At 42.7% G+C, this 24,414-nt stretch overlaps 1 protein-coding gene across 1 annotated transcript; it reads left to right on the forward strand.

Annotated features, from left to right (window-relative positions):
* Window positions 1–15,297: 15,297 nt before the first annotated feature.
* Window positions 15,298–23,883, forward strand: psmd7 (proteasome 26S subunit, non-ATPase 7). The gene is given in 7 exon segments (NM_001037272.1): window positions 15,298–15,454; window positions 17,325–17,416; window positions 18,160–18,252; window positions 18,499–18,596; window positions 20,134–20,214; window positions 22,810–22,901; window positions 23,382–23,883. Coding segments are annotated over 7 exon segments (963 nt in total). The 5' UTR covers window positions 15,298–15,380; the 3' UTR covers window positions 23,815–23,883.
* Window positions 23,884–24,414: the final 531 nt, after the last annotated feature.

The raw sequence follows: 24,414 nt of genomic DNA on the forward strand, positions 1-24,414 counted from the left end.
TTTATATAGTAGCTTCAGGGAGACATGTTCACTTAAAATGGAAATCTTTTTGAAGTGTCTGGTGCACTGCCAATGACTGCTGAGTTTTCAATCAATAACTACCTACCCATAGTATGTACAGGGCTCTCCTCCTATGGCATGTACCAGCTGTCATTCCCTAGCACAATTTAGGGTTCTGTCTATGTCCCACCTACCTCTTGCCCATATATCAAAGCTCCACAACCCCTTCTTCTTGTTGAATACATAGAGCTGCAGTATGTGTGCAACATGGGAGTTGGCAAGGGGCAAAGTGCAAAACTTTGGTCTGCTTGCATCAATTTTTGCACTTATTTTATTGCCCAGTACTAATTAATTAGTATTTATATTACATGCTGGTTGTAACAGTTCAGTTATTTTACATGCACTCCATATACCATATATTTTTACAATGCACTAAACCATGTAAAATAATGTAAAATAGAAGGAAGTGCCTTTGGGTTCAAATATGTCCATAACTGCTTGAAAACTGTGCCCTACCCAGACCTTATGCCAGCTTCCGGTTTAGACTCTTCAGTATATGGCTCAGGGCCACCTGCCCTCGTAGACTTCAATGACACAACCTCACCTACTTAAAGTGAAGTGAACATTCATAGAGTGGGCGGGGCTTAGCGATGTCACAGCAGTCAGTCCCCCCCCCACTGCAGCACAAGCAGAGAGACACAGAAGGAGGGAGGGGTTTTCCCTGCTGCTGCTGAGTAAAGCCTGTCAGTCAATGCTGTAACCACTTCCTGTGGGAGACTGAAGGACACTCCCATGTTTCATTTGGCTCTGGCTTCAGACTTGAGTGGTTGTCTCTGCAACTCTCATATAATGGCAGTTTTAGGAGGTAAAATGCTTTCAAAACATTTTTCTTTCTGCATCATTTCACATTTTGAAGGAGAATGAATATTATAACTGAATATGAACTTTATATAAAATGTCTCCTTTAATCCTTGAGATGAGGCATTTTTATGGGAAGGGGCCTTAGAGAGCAATAGTTTTTGGCTGCTAGGTCAGTAACCCCCATTTTAAAGCTGGAAAGTGGCTGAAGAGAAAGGCAAATAATACAAAAACTGTAAGAAATGAAAACCAATTGAAAAGTTGCTAGGAAGAGGGCATTCTATAACATACTAAAGTGTAATGTAAAGGTGAACCACATAGGGCACAATTCCCCCTAGGGACCTTTTTTTGATATTTATCAAAGGGTAAAAAAACGAGTTCATATCAGTTCCACAGAAGGAAACTCTGCATCTTTCTGTTCACTTGAAAAAGGGACCCTTCTCTCTTACTAAAAATACTCTGTGAATTGTGTTAATCTTTATTTTTATTCTTTAATAAATATGCCCCCACATCTTAAAAACCAGCGCAGGGTGGGACTACAGCAGCAGCAAGATACAAAGCTGTGGGGTTTTCTTTGTTATGCTACACTGCCACGTTGTGGACCTTAAAAATCACTACCCTGGATTGGGCCCCATGTAGTCTTACGCTATCTCTGCTGGCTTTGTTATAAAAGGTATTTACACAAAGCGAAGATGCTCCTTCTTTTGGACACTCTTGGGGTCTAAAAGGGGTGAAGAAAACTCCCCCAGCCACAAAGTCAAAACAAAAAAACATGACGTAAAAACACAAATCATTCTATAGTTCTGTAGAGAGCCATGAAGGGCATTTGATCCCTGTTTTGATTCTAAAAAAACTATCTCTTGGTGTGAACTCACTAAAACCATAAGGAAGAGGTCCAGGTGCACATGCTACAAACCTTCAGCATATAGGGAATTTTTAAAATAGCACTTTATGATGGAAAAAAGCACCTCAAACAAAAAAAGCCTTCGTTTGTGCCTAAAAACAGGGGCACTTAATCATACATAGTTACATAGTTACATAGGGTTGAAAAAAGACCTGTGTCCATCAAGTTCAACCCATCCAAGTAAATCCAGCACATCTAACCCACACCTACCAATCTATACACTCACATACATAAACTATAAATACAACCACTAGTACTAACTGTAGATATTAGTATCCCAATAGCCTTGGATATTCTGATTGATCAAGAACTCATCCAGGCCCCTCTTAAAGGCATTAACAGAATCTGCCATTACCACATCACTAGGAAGGGCATTCCATAACCTCACTGCCCTCACCGTGAAAAACCACCTACGCTGCTTCAAATGGAAACTCCTTTCCTCTAATCTAAAGGGGTGACCTCTGGTGCGTTGATTGTTTTTATGGGAAAAAAGAACATCCCCCAACTGCCTATAATCCCCTCTAATGTACTTGTACAGAGTAATCATGTCCCCTCGCAAGCGCCTCTTTTCCAGAGAAAACAACCCCAACCTCGACAGTCTAACCTCATAGTTTAAATCTTCCATCCCCTTAACCAGTTTAGTTGCACGTCTCTGCACTCTCTCCAGCTCATTAATATCCTTCTTAAGGACTGGAGCCCAAAACTGCACTGCATACTCAAGGTGAGGCCTTACCAGGGACCTATAAAGGGGCAAAATTATGTTCTCATCCCTTGAGTCAATGCCCTTTTTTATACAAGACAACACTTTATTTGCTTTAGTAGCCACAGAATGACACTGCCTGGAATTAGACAACTTGTTATCAACAAAAACCCCTAGATCCTTCTCCATTAAGGATACCCCCAACACACTACCATTCAGTAGATAGTTTGCGTTTATATTATTTCTACCAAAGTGCATAACTTTGCACTTATCAACATTGAACCTCATTTTCCAGTTTGCTGCCCAGTTATCTAATTTTGTCAAATCGCTCTGCAAAGCGGCAGCATCCTGCATGGAACTTATAGTTTTGCACAATTTAGTGTCATCAGCAAAAATAGAAACAATACTGTCTATGCCCACCTCCAGGTCATTAATAAACAAGTTAAACAGCAAAGGCCCAAGGACTGACCCCTGCGGTACTCCACTAACCACACTGGTCCAATTAGAAAATGTTCCATTTACAACCACTCTTTGTACTCTATCCTTCAGCCAGTTCTCTATCCAATTACAAATATTATGTTCTAGGCCAATATTCCTTAATTTGATCATTAACCTTCTGTGAGGTACTGTATCAAACGCTTTAGCAAAGTCCAAGTAGATGACATCAACTGCCATTCCAGCATCAAGGTTCCTACTCACCTCCTCATAAAAGGCAACTAAATTAGTCTGGCAAGATCTGTTACGCATAAAACCATGCTGGCACAAACTAATAGTATTGTGAACTGCAATGTATTCAAGTACCCTATCCCTTATTACCCCTTCCAAAAGTTTTCCTACTACTGATGTCAGACTAACAGGCCTATAGTTTTCAGGCTGAGAACGGGATCCCTTTTTAAATAACGGCACCACATTAGCAATCCGCCAGTCTCTTGGCACCATGCCAGACCTCAATGAATCCTGAAAAATTTAGTGAAGAGGTTTGGCAATCACAGCGCTCAGCTCATTTAATACCCTGGGATGAATCCCATCCGGCCCTGGACCTTTGTTAAAAGGCTAAGCTTTTTGAAAAATCAGAGTATTTAAAGGTAAAACCACCTGTTTAGCTTCCTATGTACTCCCACTGTATTTTACAGAGTTTATCTGCTATGTAAACATGTGCTTTTTCAAAGAGGTTCATTACAATTGCATGGACAAGTTCATAACATGAGACTGTACACAAAATTGAACAATCATTTATGCTATTCACAAAGGTACTTGCGCCCATACACTTGTAGCAAACTGCCCTGTGCACCAATGCACCTGTTCCCCCCAGCTCTAATGAAGTACATGACGCAGCAAGCATGCCAAGTATTAAGAATGTTCTATCCATAATTTATTCCAACTAGTCAGTTCAGCTTGTACCTTTAGGGTGTTGTGTGATTTATGGCAAGCAGGGACTGTGCCTTAAGATTATAAAGATTTGCTGACTAATGAATAATCCTCAAGGGAATTCATGAATAGACTGTGGCTTTTCATTTATTATCTTTCCTTCAAATGTAACAAGGGATATGTAAACTTACCCTTGGCAGCTGCACCTTTCCTACACAAATATTACCATTCAACTTAAGAGTAATGGCACATGGGGTGATTCCATTCATTTTGCTGCCAAATCACTTTGTTGCTGGGCGGATGGAAAACAAAAACTTTAGTGGCAGGCACAAAGCAACTAGCTGCACCGTTGTCCTCAATAAAAGGATCACTTGGCCACTTTACATTCATTTGCCCCAGGAGTTGCACCCTCTGCTTTCCTAGAATTACACCCCTGCCTCAACCATACTAGAGCACATTTATTTTATTTTTTTTTCAATTTTTGAAAGTTCCCAGTGCTATCTCAAGCTTTTCCCTTTGTTTAATGCTCCCCTCTTTTCTGCCCCCTTCCTGTTTCTCATCTACTCTTCCCTCCAAAAATGTTTCTCTTCCTGTTCCATTCCCTCCAAAAATGTTTCTCTTCCTGTTCCATTCCCTTCTACCCACTTCTTTATTTTCTTCTGTTTTAACCATTTAGTTTATTCTCCTCAGGTCTCCCTCCTCTTGTAATTTGCTGGAAACTACTGTGAAATTTGCAGCCCTACAGTCCTTCCAGCCCACTTATTCATTTGTGAAAACTTGCCTACCTAGAACAAGAGACCTTTAACATTACTGGCCAGTGTCTCTGCTGGTTCATCTGAGCATCATAAATTGTTACAATAGGATTTTCTATTTTAACCTTTACCTTTTTTGCTTCTACCTGCAGGCTGTATAGGCTGCAAGGGAATATAAGCCTGCCTCTCCTTATTCCTTTTGGCTGGATGGCTTGTTTATTGATTTGTATTTTTGAGATCTAGTCCTCAGTTCCTGAGTATGTGTTTCAGTTCCAGCCCTCACCCTTTGTTTATATTATTCCCTGGTTGTGACCTTACTGGCCCAGCACTCACTTGCTTATCCTTTCTGCAATCCATCCTCACTGCAAGACTTATCCAACTCACCCATAAAACCACTTCTGCTGCACCTCCCTCCTGCAAATCCCTGCACTGGCTACTGATACCTTCTAATATAAGACTTCAACTCCTCACCTTCACTTTCAAAGCCCTCAGTAATAATGCTACACCCTACATTTCATGCCTCATCTTTAGATACTCTCAAAATCGACCACTTTGCTCTTTAAATGATCTTAAAGGAGAAGGAAAGGCAAAGTCAGTTGGGGGTGCCAAAATGTTAGGCACCCCAAGCAGGGCCGCCATCAGGGGGGCACAGGGGGTACGATCGTCCCGGGCCCGAGCTTTATAGGGGGCCCGGCCACGCTAGAGTTTCCTTAGCTCGGGACCCCTTTCCTCAAGCCTGGGCCCTGTTCTTAGTTTTATCCTCCTCTTTGTGCCGCGGCTCTCTGCCGCATCTTTGCTTTTATAAGGTTGCGCCCGTGCATACTGACGTCACACGCACGGGGCGCAACCTTATAAAAGCACGGAAGTAGCAGAGAGCCGCGGCACATAGAGGAGGACATCACCGGAGCTGGGTGCCAGGAAATGTAAGGTGCTTGGGGGCCCTGGGGGTAATCTGAAGGATACTTGGGGGGGGCCTGGGGGTAAGCTGAAGGATACTTGGGGGCCCTGGGGGTAAGCTGAAGGATACTTGGGGGCCCTCGGGGTAAGCTGAAGGATACTTGGGGGTAAGCTAAAGGATACTTGGGGGGCCCTGGGGGAAGCTGAAGGATACTTGGGGGGCCCTGGGGGTAAGCTGAAGGATACTTGGGGGGGCCTGGGGGTAAGCTGAAGGATACTTGGGGGCCCTGGGGGTAAGCTGAAGGATACTTGGGGGGGGCCTGGGGGTAAGCTGAAGGATACTTGGGGGCCCTGGGGGTAAGCTGAAGGATACTTGGGGGCCCTGGGGGTAAGCTGAAGGATACTTGGGGGGGGCCTGGGGGTAAGCTGAAGGATACTTGGGGGGGGCCTGGGGGTAAGCTGAAGGATACTTGGGGGCCCTGGGGGTAAGCTGAAGGATACTTGGGGGGGGCCCTGGGGGTAAGCTGAAGGATACTTGGGGGCCCTGGGGGTAAGCTGAAGGATACTTGGGGGGGGCCTGGGGGTAAGCTGAAGGATACTTGGGGGGGGCCTGGGGGTAAGCTGAAGGATACTTGGGGGGGGCCTGGGGGTAAGCTGAAGGATACTTGGGGGCCCTGGGGGAAAGCTGAAGGATACTTGGGGGGGCCTGGGGGTAAGCTGAAGGATACTTGGGGGGGGCCTGGGGGTAAGCTGAAGGATACTTGGGGGCCCTGGGGGTAAGCTGAAGGATACTTGGGGGGGGCCTGGGGGTAAGCTGAAGGATACTTGGGGGCCCTGGGGGTAAGCTGAAGGATACTTGGGGGCCCTGGGGGTAAGCTGAAGGATAGTTGGGGGGGGCCTGGGGGTAAGATGAAGGATACTTGGGGGGGGCCTGGGGGTAAGCTGAAGGATACTTGGGGGCCCTGGGGGTAAGCTGAAGGATACTTGGGGGGGGCCCTGGGGGTAAGCTGAAGGATACTTGGGGGCCCTGGGGGTAAGCTGAAGGATACTTGGGGGGGGCCTGGGGGTAAGCTGAAGGATACTTGGGGGGGGCCTGGGGGTAAGCTGAAGGATACTTGGGGGGGGCCTGGGGGTAAGCTGAAGGATACTTGGGGGCCCTGGGGGAAAGCTGAAGGATACTTGGGGGGGCCTGGGGGTAAGCTGAAGGATACTTGGGGGGGGCCTGGGGGTAAGCTGAAGGATACTTGGGGGCCCTGGGGGTAAGCTGAAGGATACTTGGGGGGGGCCTGGGGGTAAGCTGAAGGATACTTGGGGGCCCTGGGGGTAAGCTGAAGGATACTTGGGGGCCCTGGGGGTAAGCTGAAGGATACTTGGGGGGGGCCTGGGGGTAAGATGAAGGATACTTGGGGGGGGCCTGGGGGTAAGCTGAAGGATACTTGGGGGCCCTGGGGGTAAGCTGAAGGATACTTGGGGGGGGGCCCTGGGGGTAAGCTGAAGGATACTTGGGGGCCCTGGGGGTAAGCTGAAGGATACTTGGGGGCCCTGGGGGTAAGCTGAAGGATACTTGGGGGGGGCCTGGGGGTAAGATGAAGGATACTTGGGGGGGGCCTGGGGGTAAGCTGAAGGATACTTGGGGGCCCTGGGGGTAAGCTGAAGGATACTTGGGGGGGCCTGGGGGTAAGCTGAAGGATACTTGGGGGGGGCCTGGGGGTAAGCTGAAGGATACTTGGGGGCCCTGGGGGTAAGCTGAAGGATACTTGGGGGGGGCCTGGGGGTAAGCTGAAGGATACTTGGGGGGGGGCCTGGGGTTAAGCTGAAGGATACTTGGGGGGGCCCTGGGGGAAGCTGAAGGATACTTGGGGGCCCTGGGGGTAAGCTGAAGGATACTTGGGGGCCCTGGGGGTAAGCTGAAGGATACTTTGGGGCCCTGGGGGTAAGCTGAAGGATGCTGGGGGGGGCAATGGGGGAAGCAGGAGGATGCTTTGAGGGGCCCTGGGGGAAGCAGGAGGATGCTGGGGGTGCCCTGGGGGAAGCAGGAGGATGCTGGGGGGAGCCGGAGGATGCTGGGGGTGCCCTGGGGGAAGCCGGAGGATGCTTGGGGGGGAGCAGGAGGATGCTTTGAGGGGCCTGGAGGGAAGCAGGAGTATGTTTGGGTGGCCTTGGAAGAAACAGGAGGACGCTGGGGGGCAGCAGAAGGATGTGGAAGGAAGCAGCAGAGGGCAGGCCATAGTATGAGTAATTTGGGGGGAGCACCAATGTTTTAGGGGGCCCTGGGCTGGCCAGCATTGATTTAGGGGGTACCTGCCCTGGCACCAATGCAAAACGTAACCCCTGGCCACCAATGTTTTAAGGGGGCCCTGGCTACCAATGTCTGTATGTCCTTTGTATTGATGGGAGGGGTCACTGGGGGAGGGGCCATTGGGAGTGTGGGAGGAGGGGGGGCCCAGAAAATCTTGTTGTGAGGGGCCCCGTGATTTCTGATGGCGGCCCTGACCCCAAGTGACTTTAATCGCTTACATTGTACCCCGGGCTGGTGCCCCTGTTCAGAGAAAACAGCACCAGCCTGGGGTACCTGTAGCAGAGCGTTTCCTCTTCCCTGCTTCCTTTTCCTAAAATGGCAGCGGTCGGCGCATGCACAGTAAAGTGAAAAGCCGACTTCTCTGTTAAAGTTTGGCTTTTCACTCTACTGCGCGCGCACGAGGAAGAAGGAAGCGCTCCAGCTACCCCGGGCTGGTGCTGTTCTCTCCGAACAGGGGTACCAGCCCGGGGTAAAAGGTAGGCGATTTAAGTCATTTGGGGGTGCCTAACATTTTAGCACCCCAAAGTGACTTTGCCTTTCTTTCTCCTTTAAACTTTCTTCTGCCCTTGTAACCTCATCACATGCACACCTTCAAGACTCCCCCAGAGCAGCTCCCTTCCAGTTCAATTCATTACCCCACAGTGTCAGACACTCCCCTACCCTTCAGAGTTGTAAATCTTCCTTTAAAACTCACCTCTTCCATGAAGCTTACCAACTTTCCTAATGACCAAACATATCCTATAACATATCATCATCTGCACATAACATTCTGCTGGCCCATTATCTCTTTACTAACACTGCCATAACACTGTCAATCATTTCCAAACATTGTATAACTTGTGCACCAATTATCCCCAATCTAGAGATTGTAAACCCTTGTGGATAGCGCCCTCATTACCTAATACATCAATTTATTTTTATGTACCCTTCTGTAAGACACTGAGGAAAATGTTGGTGCTATATAATAAATATAATAATAATTAGGTCCTGCTGGAAAGTGCATATGCTGATTGCTGAAGAACAGGGAGCCCCAGCCCCAAATTAAGCAGCAAGTATCCAACATAAAAGCTAGAGAGCAGCTCTAAACTTTAGAGTGTGTGTTTGGGTTAATATAATTTCAGGGAAAGGACTACCTTCGTGTTTATATTTACTTACTTACTGGCACTTGCAGGGCAAAAAGAAATGCTTTGCTGAAAGGGAGAGCAAAATCATACTAGATATCTAGATAGATAGATTTTCAGCTACTCAAGTACATTCAGGTACTTACTGTATATAATGCTGTGCACCTTTCAGCAGGAAGCCCACCCATAATGTAAAATATATTGTGCATGCATAAAATATGCTTATATTATTAATGTGTTTTTTTATGGGAAAGGACACATTAAATTCTCTCATCTGGCCCGTTGGCTGAAAAGGATTGCTTTTGTTAAAATATACACCCTATTATGAATTCTAATTCTGCAGTGATATAATAAAAACGCAAACTTACAATCTATAAGGATAGTCAGTTAACATGAAGTAAGGTATTAAAAAAAAACTGACAAATAAAGTAATTTCAACTCATCAGTGGCACATACAGCAGACATCTTTCAGGATTTATGGCAAACAAGGTGCTTTGATGTGGTTAGGCCACATGTAGGCCATGAATGGGCTGCCGACGTGTTTTGTCTTAGCAACCTTTTGGATAGTCATTGCCCTATGGAACAGGATGGTGAAAAGTTGATTTAGGTACATTAAAGTTTGGAAGTACCCGGTTCTATCCATCAAATATTTCACTCATTCATCTACAGCATTTCCATCTTTATAGACTTTGACATTCTTGCTGTCAACTGTTGAAGATATGAAGGAGAAATTTCAAGCTACGCCTCCTTTAAATCTTCCCAGAGCTATGGCTCATTTTGGATTGCATAGGCATGGAGTTTGGCTTTATAAGCCAGCACTGTGCTTCTGTACTGAAATATTTTACTAATTCTTAAAAAGATTAATTGGGGGCTGAAATTTTTCTGAAAATTGTTTTGCTGTACAATGTGAGTTTTCCCGCAATTTACTAAAGCGGGGCTGTGCATATTGTCAGATATGCAGGTAGAAACAATAGAATTCTACCCCTATCTGACGATTCAACAATTAACCTACTATTGATGTTTGGGCACCCTCAAAGGCCTGATCAAAATTTTCCACCATGGGCAATTGACATGACCGATATCCGAGGCTTTTGCCAATATCGGTCACTTTGTCAACCAACTATACACGCGCCAAATATCATATGAAACCTTGTTTCTTACAATAATATTGGTGCATGTATGGGCAACTTTAGTGTGGAAAATGTTTTGCTCCAATGCACATATACATTTTCATCCAGAAAAAAATTTTGTGAGCTGTAGTAAAGTGTAGTCACTGAGGAAGAAAGATGACTAACCTAGACTCTCTACACTGTGACTGGACAGGAGTGGACCATGCTTTGATAGGACAGGGGCACATTATACTGTAGAATCCATTCATACAGAATATTAGTATTAACCACAGAATAATAAATGTACACCTGTGTTATTCATTCACACATATTTGTAAGTTATTTTGGAATGGCTTGTGTACGCCTTTCAACATATACTCTTGCTTGTTATAGTTATGCAAGGTACTCTGGAAGGTTGCTCTCATTCTTTCTCTCTCTCACAGGCAGATCTCTCTTCCTGAGAGATGGGCACACACCCAGACATACACATACACATGAATAAACGACACACACACCACATACACTTAAATATTACACTTATACATTAATTGTACAGATTATTTGTTGTACACTGTCAAGGGTATGTTTTGACTTGCTATTTGTACCTTGCATGTAATTTGTATGTATGTATATCTTTATTTATAAAGCGCTACATATGTATGCAGCATTGTACAGGAAAATAGATTAATACAGCAGGGGATATTAAAATAATAATAGATAAATACAAAGTATAACAATAAATACAAATAAATACAAGATACAGTTGCAACTAGAAGGGAACAAACTTCATGTTGGGTTGAAAAACTCTTCCCCACTCTTCAATCAATTATCTTTATTTATCTTCATATCCCTCCAAGCACTCTCACTGCTGCCTATTTCAAATCATTTTAAAAAACACCCACACCACAGCTATGCCTCTCTGTGACAGAATCTAGTTTGCCTCTAGTTTGTCCTGTTAAAATACCTCCTTGGCTTCAGTTTCCCACTGCTCACATTTCAGACCTCCCATTGAATAACTATTGATGGCTCCTCTATAAACCCCTCAACTCTACTTTAGCAATGTATTTTCTGCTTTTCTTCCAACAGTCCCAAATAGTTCATCCTCTAATCCTTAACCCCCAAAAGCAACCCTTCAAATCATCTTTAGCCAATAACACCACTTTTTAAATTGACATTTTTTTCTTTAAAGCCCCCACTTCACACATTGCAGAACCTCATCTTCATATTCTACTTTTGTCTTTACCCCCCATTCCCCACACTCCCTTAACACCAGTTCCACAGTGGTGCCTCTTGTCAGTGCTGGATTTCTTTTCCGAGCGCCCCGAGGCTGCCCCCATTCGTAAGATGGGCAGCACAGTGGCTCGGTGAGTAGCACTTCTACTTTGCAGTGCTGCATTTCTGAGTTCATTCCCTATCAGGACACCAACTGCAAATAGTTGGTATGTTCTCCCTGTGCCTGTATGCATTTCCTCCCACACAAAAACACACAGGCAGATTAATTGGTTTCTGTCTAAACTGACCATAGTGTGTGTGTGTGTGTGTGTGTGTGTGTGTGTGAATGTAACTGGGACCTTTGACTGTAAGCTCCTCAGGGAATAATCTATGTAAGGCTATATAAATAACAGGAAATAAATAAAAACATATTGCTAGGATTAGTAGGTTGTGAGACTTGATTGAGGAGGTACAGACTTGCTAATATACCAATACCCTTTGGGACCCACTTTGGGCCTATTAGGGACCATCCCATAAACATGTCACTGCTATAAGTTATCTTTGGGCTTAGGAGTCAGTGACCAAATATGTTGCTGCCATTAATACACTTTGGGACTAGCAGGCCCGGATTTGTGAAGAGGCCACAAGGCCACAAGAGGCCACAAGGCCTAGGGCGGCAGGAATTTAGGGGTGGTAGGAATTTAGGGGCGGCATGCCGCCCCACCGCAACTAAATTTTAAAATTTTGCCCCCAATTGCAGGCTACAGCTTCATAGTCCTGTTTGACTGAGGCCTATAAGGATCAATTTGGATTTTGATGTTTGTCCTGTTACCTTCTGCTGGTGATTCCTCATGCTTTAGGATGAAGTTTTATAATACCCATGCCCACTGACATTCATGAGGATAGGAGATAGGAGACATTGCTTCTGGGAGTTGGCGCCGCCACCCATTTTTCATAATCCCTGGGTTGCTTGCACAATACAGTTATCTCCCTAAAAGTTATATTGCACATGTGCACTGCCCGGGTGGCAGGGAGTGTATCATACATGAGCCCTTATAACTTCCTGCCCAATAAAAATCTAGTGTTGCAAGCGTGAACTGCGCATGCGCGTTGCCTAGGGGACCCCTGGGTGGATTGAGTGGGGAGTAGGGTGGGGTGATAGTAGAAGAGGGGAAAGAAGTTGAGCTGGAAGTGGAAATTGGGGAGAATCTGAGGCAGGACAGGGGTAGAACATCAGGTAAATTCAAATGAAGCAGCAAGTGCATTGCTGAAAATAAGTAATACTGGCCACAGCATTGGCTGGTGGTTTACTGGCTAGGTTGATATAATACCGACCAGCTGTCAACCCTATAGATATCTAGATGAAAATTGGGCATATGTATAAGGGCAGGTTGAAATCCTTTCCTGTTAGGACCAAGTTAGCATGTTGATGCATTTCTTTCTCCACAGGCCCCATTATGATCTGATTGTTGACCCAGGGTCCAAATAAGTGGATCATATCTATTTGGCCTGCTGTGTCTTTGGCCAAACCTCACCAAATAAGAGATTTTACAATATATGCACCATTTGTGTTACTTGCCTTTTAAGAAGGCCATATTAGCCCACAGAATGTGTCAGTGACATTATGAGAGTATTACTTTCAGCATCATTAGCGTTTTGCCCCGTGCATGTGATGTAATGCAGAGAATCAGTGATTCGGCACAATCACTCATAATGCAATATACCAACCAATGCGATGCAGCCAAATGCGAGTTTCACACAATATATGCCCTAAAATATAACAGTATAAAAAGGAAACTGGAGCAAAACTTACAGAGATTGCAGTGAATACAAAACCTAAAAATAAAATGAAAATCTTCATAGTCTGAAAATAAAAATATGCCCAGCAAAAAAAGTGTAATTCTTAGACACTTTCCAATATACATTCAGGACAAAGCAGTATCTGTCAGTTGGCTTGTTATGGTCTTCACTGCTGGCTCTAGCTATTAAAACAATGTAGCAGTTGCCAGCAGATTAATTAACCTATGAAGAAGCATGCAAGGTATTGTGATAACAGGAGTCTTCACAGGAGGTGAGCTGGCTTCTGCTACATTGTTTCTATAGTCAGAACCAGCAGTGAGTGCAAAAAGAGGAAAGCATTAGAATAACATTTTCTTTCATTAGGCAAAATATCATATTTGTGTTTACTTTCCCTTAATAGAGCAATACACCATCTCACTCATAGTTGCAGTCACAATACTCATTTAGATACCCATTAAGGGTATCAATGCGTAACAGGGACAGAGTAGGAATGAATGATGCTGTTGTCCAGCCTAAATATATCCCCATATGGCCTAACAGTGCACTTTAAGGTGTTTATTTGCCATTAGTGCCTTAGTACCCTAATGTGTGATTGGATTAAAGCAGATTTTGTAATACTTACTGTTAAATACTTATCACTAGGGGAAAGGCCCAGACTGGGATTCAAAATAGGCCCTGGCATTTAAAATACACAGAGGCCCAAACAGTCTATGGCATCTTACAGCAGCCCCTTCACCAGCATCCACAGATATCTAGATTGTAAGCTCTACAGGGCAGGGACCTCCATCTTCTTGTGTCTTTGACTCTTAACTTATTGCAACTGTACCTTATATTTATTTGTATTTATTGTTATACTTTGGATTTATCTATTATTATCTTAATAACTCCCTGTTTGTATTAATCTGTTCTACTGTACAGCACTGCGTACATAAATAGCGCTTCATAAATAAACATATACATACATACATATACATTGCCAGTCCAGGCCTGCTAGGGGACACCAACAAAACCTCTCCGCCTTGTCTGCCTGATCACCAACAAGGATGTTCTCATTTGAAATAGTAGGAAACAAAAAACAAATATGATAATGTGTTCTACTGTGGAATGTAGGGTAATCTTTGATTTTTACAGGAGTTTCAGCTAGGCAAAGGGAGGCAGAGAGAGACAAAAAGCATGGGAGCACTGGACACAAAGTCTGTGGTATTCTGCTTGTACACATGTAGGTAATGCTTTCAGTCTCTCCATTTCTGCACTGAGCTTCCTGGCATGTCTGGTAGGGGTTTTATGTGTTTTTATCATGGTTATGATATTTGGGGATGTGGCTAAAAGGTGTGCATGGTTTAAAGATCATGGAGCAGCAGTTAATTATGTCCCTCTATCTAGTTTTTAATTGTTGGGATGTATGTGACTAACGTGACTAACAGTGAAGTTCTGTACGGTTCTGTACGGTTGTTATCTGGTGATTATTTTACCCGGTACATCAAAGACAGTATTCCCCAAATAGGTTTTAAATAGCTTAGAAGTATGTTTCAGGTCACTGTCCTGCTGCATTTTGAAATTTGCACCAGCCGATGGCTGACCACAGGGGATGGCATAATGCTGTAAAAAAACAAATACATTTTTGAGAGATCCCAAACATTTAATAAATATAGATAAATGGAGGGCATTCCCTTCACAGTCAAAAAAAACTATTTAGGTGTTTGGTACAAAAAAAACAAAAATTGTACGCCCATATCATTGATCCCAAACATTTAAACAGTAAATTTACTAAATAATGTATGTTCCCATTATTTGAATGAGCCCCATTCTCTATACTGGCCAATGTGATGGAACCCTAGCAGCAGGCCCTGGTGCAGCAGAAAAAAAAGTTTCTGTAATAAAAAAAGAAAAAACATGCCCTTGTGGTGCATGTTGATCTGCAAGAATCCTGGCACCAGGGTGTAGATAAGCCTCATTACGTGTGAACAGAGGCATTGAGCTTCTATAACTACACTACACTCAAGACACATTTTGAGAACAAAATCATCTGTTTTATTAGAAATTCAACTGCTTGGTCACAAACAGTGACCTTCCCACCTCATGAACAAAAACTATATAAATACCTAACATCCGAGACCGGGAAAAAAAAGATAATTCTTTTCTCACCACTAGAGATCGCTCTTCATAACATTTTTCTTTTTCTACACACTCTTTGGCGTACTTCTATTTGCCTGCAGCAAGATGGAGGTTAGCCGTTTACATGAGGTCACTTCCGGTGCGCGATGAACTCTGGTTAGGTTCCAACGGAAGTTGTGGTAGCTGTGTGAAGTGTGTGTGTTCCTGCCGGTGTTTGATTGTGTGTATCATCGAAGCCGGGAGCGATGCCTGAACTGGCGGTAGATAGAGTTGTGGTTCACCCCTTGGTGCTGCTTAGCGTGGTAGATCATTTTAACAGGTAAGTGTGAGTGAAGTTCTCGTTCGATCTTTTGTGTTAGCTGCTGACTCATGGGCGGAAGAGGCCGAGTTGACAGCCCCGGGAGTGATTGCAAGGGACTAGGCTCGGGCATTTATTTATTGTTTATTTCCAAGCTCAAACCAAGCTGGGAGAGTAATATAAGCGCAGGGTTTGTGCGGTAATGTAACCAAGTACGGAAAGAGATGGCTTAAGAATGCCAGTCTTATAGGCTCTGGAATAGGCTCTGACAGGTGATGAATGCCCGTCCTGGCACCTCCACCTACCCACCCTCTGAGCACCCCCTAGTGTATAGGCACCTGCATGTGAATGAGCGCTGGGCACTTCCAATACCCATGGTGATGGTGCATCAAGCCCTTGTGTCACTGTAGTACTGTTCTATTCAGTTGTTCGCTGTTATTCAGACATTATATATATATATATATATATATATATATATATATATGGACCCGCACTCCATTTCGTGTAAATTAGTCTTTTTTTATTCAGCATACTTGTGTATCCAACATTAGGCCCTAATGTGCTTCCAGTGTTCAGATTTCAGCAAACTGAATAGGCCTGATATCAAATACACCATTAACTTGCTAACATCTGCCCTGGGTTATTTTGCTTTATTTTATAATTGCTCCTTAGCATCCCCATGTGCTGTGCATTGCATCTACCATTAGATTGCTGGCCCTGCCCCTTGCTGGTTAACCCTACGTGGATATTCTTTAGACAAGGTTACTGTCACGTCTCCAAATCTAAATCAGTCAGTAGGAACAAACCGTTTCCCTTTGACTAGTAAACCCATGTGTTGTACAACAAGATAGTGAGCAGAGGAATAATGTGCTTGTGGTGCATCACCCCTGCAGGCCTGGATTTACTTTTATGGAAATGTTATAATTCAAAGATTATATATATATATATATAAATGTAGGTGCTGTTTGTAATAAAGTCTCCCTTACTACCAGCCCTGCATAGTGGGGATCTTTAGCTATTACCCCAAAAATCTACTAACTGTTGAACGATTAATAAATCTATTTTACGAACATCTATTTTAATGCTTAAAACCTATTTTTTAATATATTTAAACATGTATTTTTGCATTCCTCAAGTTTACCATATTTTTCTGCTTGCAAATGACCAAATTGCCCTACCAAATCTGGGCATGAATCAGCAATATGTAATGTTGGAATACAAAAACATTATATATATATATATATATATATATATATATATATATATATATATATATATATACATACTATTTATTTAAAAAAGTAAGTATCCACTAATTGAGCCTCTGACACCTGGCATCTGTCCTATAGATCTGTGGCATGTTTTTGAAATGTTAATCTAATGTTTTTTATACATGCTGGGAATGTTGTTCCTACCTAAATGAAACTCCCTTTACTTTTTTACACATCTTTTAAAACCAGTGAAAAATATGTAAGTATTGCAGGGGATCCTACATATGTAACAGGCACTTTTTTTTTTGTAGCCGGTAAAGTTCTGCATCTTCAGGCATATTAATGGAATTGAGGCAGTTTTTCCACCACCCTTGTTTCCCAAAACCAATAGCATATGTTACAAAGTACATAGAGATATGTATAGTTTAATAGCTTGCTGCTGTTTGCAACATGTGCTTATTAACTTAGGTTGTGGTAGCAGAGTCAGTGGTATCCTGTGCCAGTAATTCCCACCTTGAGGGGATGCACTGTAGCTAGCAGAATCTCCTATGTCCACCTCTGATCAATAACCTCAGTGCATCTACTGAAAACTTTGTGTTTTATAGTAGCAGCACAATGAAGGGAAAAATTCAGTACATTACCTGTATAGAGTTATGATTTTGTTTGTTTGTCAATTGCAGAATTGGAAAGGTCGGAAACCAAAAGCGAGTTGTCGGTGTCTTGCTGGGCTCCTGGCACAAGAAAATCTTAGATGTCTCCAACAGTTTTGCAGGTGAGAAGTATTTGCCATACCAGTTCTAGGCACAAAATAAATTGTAGATAATATTACATTTGCAGTTAATGTTAATGACGTGTCATGTTTCTGTCAATGAAGTGTGTCAGTATACGGAACATAGGGATGCACTGAATCCACTATTTTGGGATTTGGCCGTTTACTGAATCTGAATCCTAATTTGCATATGAAAACTAAGGTACAGGAGGCATAAAAACAACTGCATGCAGCAATAAATACCGAATTAAAGCACCATATGGCACACACTCAGTCGGACACCAGGGCAGCCGTGAAGGTTAAACAGCTTTATTCATATATACATTCTGGCGTGTTTCGTGTGTATACACACAGAGTCATAGGTAACCTGTATATAACCTCTTACATGGTCTATTTGCAAGGTGATGATTTCTGTAGTGCATATTGTATATTTTTTGTGTTCTCTATAAATTTAGACAAAGATAACTTCCAAATATAACCTGGAGCACCTATGTCTTTATATTTTCCACCAAGATCTTAACCATGTCTAGATCTGACCTACATGCGCAAGATTCCATCGTGACAAATGGGGTTACCTCTGCCTTAGCATTGCAGCTAATGCAGGAACTTGTATTCTCTCTGTTGAGCAAAATCAACACAAAACATAAGAGTTAGACTATAAAATAGTTGCAGTCTTACTGTGCAACATGCCTCTTGGGTGACAGTGTACATGACAGAATAATGATACAGATGCTTTCTGCCTGCAGTTCCATTTGATGAAGATGATAAAGATGATTCTGTCTGGTTTCTGGATCACGACTATCTGGAGAACATGTATGGGATGTTCAAAAAGGTCAATGGTGAGTTCTTTGATTTTACATCACTTTCTTTTCTGTCAGTTAATTACCAGAGGATTAGATTTAAGCAAAATAACCAAAGCAGATAAAATAACTGACCATTCAAATAAGTACCTACAGGCGCAAACCATTATAGATTTTCGGTCTTAATTTAGAAATGGTCATTGTCCATTTTTTTATTGTTAAAGAAAATATCTTCTTCATTATAACATGTAACATGATTTTGTTCTTCATTTATAATCTTTTCAGCTCGTGAACGGATAGTGGGCTGGTACCATACTGGGCCGAAGCTTCATAAAAATGACATCGCCATTAATGAACTGATGAAAAGATATTGCCCAAATTCGGTAAGTTTGATCTGTGTGTGTATATTTCTGCTTGGTCATTGTAAAGCTTGCCGTAAATTTGCCTTAGTGGGCTCTGGGGACAATATGGGTAATATATGTTACAGTATATCTGTTCCAGTTTAATGTGCACAGTTTTCTAATTGTCATTTTAAGATGTTTCTGGAAGCTGTTCTTGTCTCACTCACAGATCTCTGTGATATAGGCTTCCCCCAATAAATAGCATTTCTAGGTTTGTTCCTGGCACTGGAAAGTTTGATTTATCTCAGTGCTGCTGCGCCATGTTATCTGGTTTTCCAGTGAGAATTAGTATGCACATTAACGCAAAGTCCAACCATTTTACTGTGCATGTGCAAATTTATATCTGACAGAGGGGCACCTGCAAAAGTAAAGTAGGATGGTGCTACTGAGCTGCAAATTACCGGGCCAGTGCCTAACACTTTGCAACTGCAAGAGGGTTGTTGTTGTTACCTTATAAAGTCCAGCCTTTCTCTGGTCATATGCTTTGAAATTGGTTTGTTTGGTGAGGTCACTAATAGATTGAGTCACTTCCTGATATGGCCTGGACCCCTGCACTAATGATGGAATTATACAACACTCTTATGGAGACAATATAGGTGAGGACTGCACTAAGGTGCCAATGCGTTCTACTCCAGCAGAATCCTGCATTGAAATCCATTTATTAAAATATTTTATTTTTAAATTTCACATGGGGCTAGCCATATTCTTCATTTTCCATGAAGGCCATGTGGCCTGTGCTCTGATAAACTTCAGTCACACTTTACTGCTGTGCTGCAAGTTGGAGTGATATCTCCCCCTCCCTTTCCCCCCCAGCATCCAATCAGCAGAACAATGGGAAGGTAACAAGATAGCGGCACCCTGTAGATATCAGGACAGCACTCAATAGTAAGAAATCCAAGTCCGGCTTGGGACTCCTCCAGTTTCATGGGAGTAGGAGAAACAAGTTACCTGAAGTTACCTGAAAGCAGTTCTAATGTGTAGCGCTGGCTCCTTCTGAAATCTCAGAATCAGGCACAATGCACTGAGATGGCGCCTAAACACCAATATTACAACTAAAATAAAATACATTTGTTGGATCAACAATAACATTTTATATGGTAGAGTGAATTATTTGCTATGTAAACAGTGTTTTTAGAAATAAAAAGTACAACATAAAAATCATGGAAGTATCCCTTTAAGTTTAAACTGGATGTTTGTATCTTTGTTTAAAGTTAATATTGCCTCATCTTCTAAAGTGATATGTGCTATACAATAATATCACACGCTTCCTGTATGTAATTCAGCAAATTATCAGCAAGGTAAGTGGTTTGCCCCATTTGGATGCATGGTGTTGGTTTGCTATTCATACAGTTAGAGGAAGTTAAACAATGTAATTATCATCAAGACAATGATACAGCCTGTTTTTTTTCTGATTTTTAAGACAGGAACACTTGGGGAGGTTTGTTCATGGTGTATCAGTAATACAAACTGATTCTCTAACTTAGTGCCTAATTTGATGTTATATACTTTTCTCTTTCAGGTGCTGGTTATAATTGATGTAAAGCCAAAAGATCTGGGCCTTCCCACTGAGGCGTACATTTCTGTGGAAGAAGTTCATGATGTGAGTATGACTAGTTTTAATCTTTTACTCATTATAGCCAAACAGGGTCTGTGTATAGTCAATACTGAAATCACAATGATTATATTTAGAGAGAATCACTGTTTTCATAAACTTACAGTGGCTTGCAAAAGTATACGGCCCCCTTGAACTTTTCCACATTTTGTCACATTACAGCCACAAACATGAATCAATTTTATTGGAATTCCACGTGAAAGACCAATACAAAGTGGTGTACACGTGAGAAGTGGAACGAAAATCATACATGATTCCAAACATTTTTTACAAATAAATAACTGCAAAGTGGGGTGTGCGTAATTATTCAGCCCCCTGAGTCAATACTTTGTAGAACCCCCTTTTGCTGCAATTACAGCTGCCAGTCTTTTAGGGTATGTCTCTACCAGCTTTGCACATCTAGAGACTGAAATCCTTGCCCATTCTTCTTTGCAAAACAGCTCCAGCTCAGTCAGATTAGATGGACAGCGTTTGTGAACAGCAGTTTTCAGATCTTGCCACAGATTCTCAATTGGATTTAGATCTGGACTTTGACTGGGCCATTCTAACACATGGATATGTTTTGTTTTAAACCATTCCATTGTTGCCCTGGCTTTATGTTTAGGGTCGTTGTCCTGCTGGAAGGTGAACCTTCACCCCAGTCTCAAGTCTTTTGCAGACTCCAAGAGGTTTTCTTCCAAGATTGCCCTGTATTTGGCTCCATCCATCTTCCCATCAACTCTGACTAGCTTCCCTGTCCCTGCTGAAGAGAAGCACCCCCAGAGCATGATGCTGCCACCACCATATTTGACAGTGGGGATGGTGTGTTCAGAGTGATGTGCAGTGTTAGTTTTCCTCCACACATTTTGGTGTTTTGCATTTTGGCCAGAAAGTTCCATTTTGGTCTCATCTGACCAGAGCACCTTCTTCCACATGTTTGCTGTGTCCCCCACATGGCTTGTGGCAAACTGCAAACGGGACTTCTTATGGTTTTCTGTTAACAATGGCTTTCTTCTTGCCACTCTTCCATAAAGGCCAACTTTGTGCAGTGCACGACTAATAGTTGCCCTATGGACAGATTCCCCCACCTGAGCTGTAGATCTCTGCAGCTCGTCCAGAGTCACCATGGGCCTCTTGGCTGCATTTCTGATCAGCGCTCTCCTTGTTCGCCTGTGAGTTTAGGTGGACGGCCTTGTCTTGGTAGGTTTACAGTTGTGCCATACTCCTTCCATTTCTGAATGATCGCTTGAACAGTGCTCCGTGGGATGTTCAAGGCTTTGGAAATCTTTTTGTAGCCTAAGCCTGCTTTAAATTTCTCAATAACTTTATCCCTGACTTGTCTGGTGTGTTCTTTGGACTTCATGGTGTTGTTGCTCCCAATATTCTCTTAGACAACCTCTGAGGCCGTCACAGAGCAGCTGTATTTGTACTGACATTAGATTACACACAGGTGCACTCTATTTAGTCATTAGCACTCATCAGGCAATGTCTATGGGCAACTGACTGCACTCAGACCAAAGGGGGCTGAATAATTACGCACACCCCACTTTGCAGTTATTTATTTGTAAAAAATGTTTGGAATCATGTATGATTTTCCTTCCACTTCTCACGTGTACACCACTTTGTATTGGTCTTTCACGTGGAATTCCAATAAAATTGATTCATGTTTGTGGCTGTAATGTGACAAAATGTGGAAAAGTTCAAGGGGGCCGAATACTTTTGCAAGCCACTGTATCTCTTACTTTCTGACATCTCATCTTTATTAGTGTATTAATTCTATATATAGTGGGCAGAGGCCCAGGATTAGAGTATCTCCCATGTATGTCTTATAGAAATATCTTTCTAAATAAATCTGCAATCTTACAACAAAAATTGCAACACTGTACACTCAAGGATCCATTACGCAGCCCAGTCCTTTAAGTCTATAAACCTTTAGAGCTTGGTAGTTCATAGACTCTGTTCCTCCTAATAGAGGAAAGCCTTACCTAGTTAACAAAAGCTGTATCAGCTGCAGTGCATCTTAGTATAAGAATACACTTTACTGGGTGCCTTCCTAATTTCATTCTTTAAAGGAGAAGGATAAGTTAGACACCCCGTAGTGATTGTAATCACTTACCTGATACCCCAGGTTGGTGCTCCTGTTAGAAGAAAACCGCACCAGCCCGGGGTAGCAAACGAGCAATCCTTCTGTCGTCTATCTTTGGAATCACGGGGCCGGCGCATGTGAAAAACCAGGCTTTTTGTTAAAGTTCAGCTTTTCACTCTACTGCATATGCACAAATGGCGGAAAGACGAAGAAGGAAGAGGATCGCTCTCGCAGTTACCCCAGGCTGGTGCAATTTTCTCCTAGGAGCACCAGCCCAGTGTATCAGATAAGTGATCACAATCACTGAGGGGTGCCTAATATTTTGGCACCCCCAGTGATTGTATCTCTCCTTCTTCTTTAATTTAATAACTATTAGAAACCAACCTGTAAGTTTACATTGATTGCTATGGTCTATGGGGATTTAACAAATATGGACTGAAACACATAACTGTATTCATTAGAAATGAGTTAGCATCTCTAGAATGGTTTTATCATTTGGCTTCCTATTCACCCTGCAGGATGGCACACCAACTTCAAAGACTTTTGAACATGTCACCAGTGAGATTGGTGCAGAAGAGGCAGAAGAAGTTGGAGTGGAACATTTGTTAAGGTAATGGCAACTGATGACATGTTGTACTGTTTGGTTGTTGTAACACAGCAAATTTTATAAGTGACAACTAATCAGAGGGCTGTGCTACTGGTCCAGGGAAATTGGCGCTGTAAAGGTAAGCACGTGGGGGCCCGAGGGGGAGCGGCATCACAGGAGCCGCCTCAGGGGCCAGAAACTCTCCTGCAGGGGTCCCCAACCTTTCTTACTTGTGAGCCTCAGTCAAATGTAAAAAGAAATGGGGATCAAGACAAGCAGCATAAAGGTTCATGGAGGTGCCAAATAAGGGCTGAGATTGGCTATTTGGTAGCCTCTATGCACACTGATTTGGGGACACTGGGAGCAACATCCAAGAGTTTGGCAACATGTTGCTCACAAGCCACTGGCTGGGGATCACTGCATAATGCTCTCTGGCTTTTGCACTCAGGCATGTCAATGGAATTTAGACATGCAGACTCATAAAACTTTTTTTGATATATACAGAGACATCAAAGATACTACAGTGGGGACCTTGTCGCAACGCATTACAAACCAGGTGCATGGACTGAAGGGACTGAACTCCAAATTGCTTGACATCAGGAGCTACCTGGAGAAAGTGTCCTCAGGCAAACTACCCATCAATCACCAGATCATCTATCAGCTGCAGGATGTCTTCAACCTACTGCCAGATGTCAACCTCCAAGAGTTTGTTAAAGCCTTCTACTTAAAGACTAATGACCAGATGCTTGTGGTCTATCTAGCCTCACTGATCCGCTCTGTGGTAGCCCTTCATAATCTTATCAATAATAAGATTGCCAATAGGGATGCGGAAAAGAAAGAAGGCCAGGAAAAAGAGGAAAGCAAGAAGGAGAGGAAAGATGAAAAGGAAAAAGAGAAGAGTGAAGCAAAGAAAGAAGAAAAGAAGGAAAAGAAATAATTTGTATTAGTATTTTTTTGTTGTTCAGGGAATGGGTAGGCCTATTAAAGCAAATATTGTAAAGAGAAACTGCTCTGGCTTTTCTTCTCATACCTACAGGTGGTGCATCTGGCAAAGGTTTAGCTCTTGAATTCTTGAATCTTGAATGGCAGAATTAGGACACATCCAGTGAGCGGTATTACATTGAAAAAATCCATAAGATTGTGTTCTGTACCACATCACCCTTTTTATTGTCATTCTTTGGTGCACAGATATAGTCCATCATCTCCATGAGTACCAATATTGTAGCATATATATAAATGCAGAGCCCTGCATTTAGGTTAAGAGCAGCATCTTCCGTTTGCCTAAAGGTATTTTGTTTGGGAGATTTGGCTGTAATTTTCAGTATTAATAAAAGATGTGTTTTGTTAATGTCGCCATTTTATCAGCATTTGCTGTACCCTGTTATTACATATTGCTTCCAAAATGTCATATTCCTAGCTGGCTCTGGGTACAAATGGCTCCTTTCCCTCATGCTAATGCACCCATTTATCAAAGCTGATTGTACATATGCAGGGTAGAAAGAGTTTCTCTTTAGCCTCTTTATTTCCCAGCAAACAC

The sequence above is a fragment of the Xenopus tropicalis genome, chromosome 4, assembly GCF_000004195.4.
Source record: "Xenopus tropicalis strain Nigerian chromosome 4, UCB_Xtro_10.0, whole genome shotgun sequence".
Classification (NCBI taxonomy): domain Eukaryota; kingdom Metazoa; phylum Chordata; class Amphibia; order Anura; family Pipidae; genus Xenopus; species Xenopus tropicalis.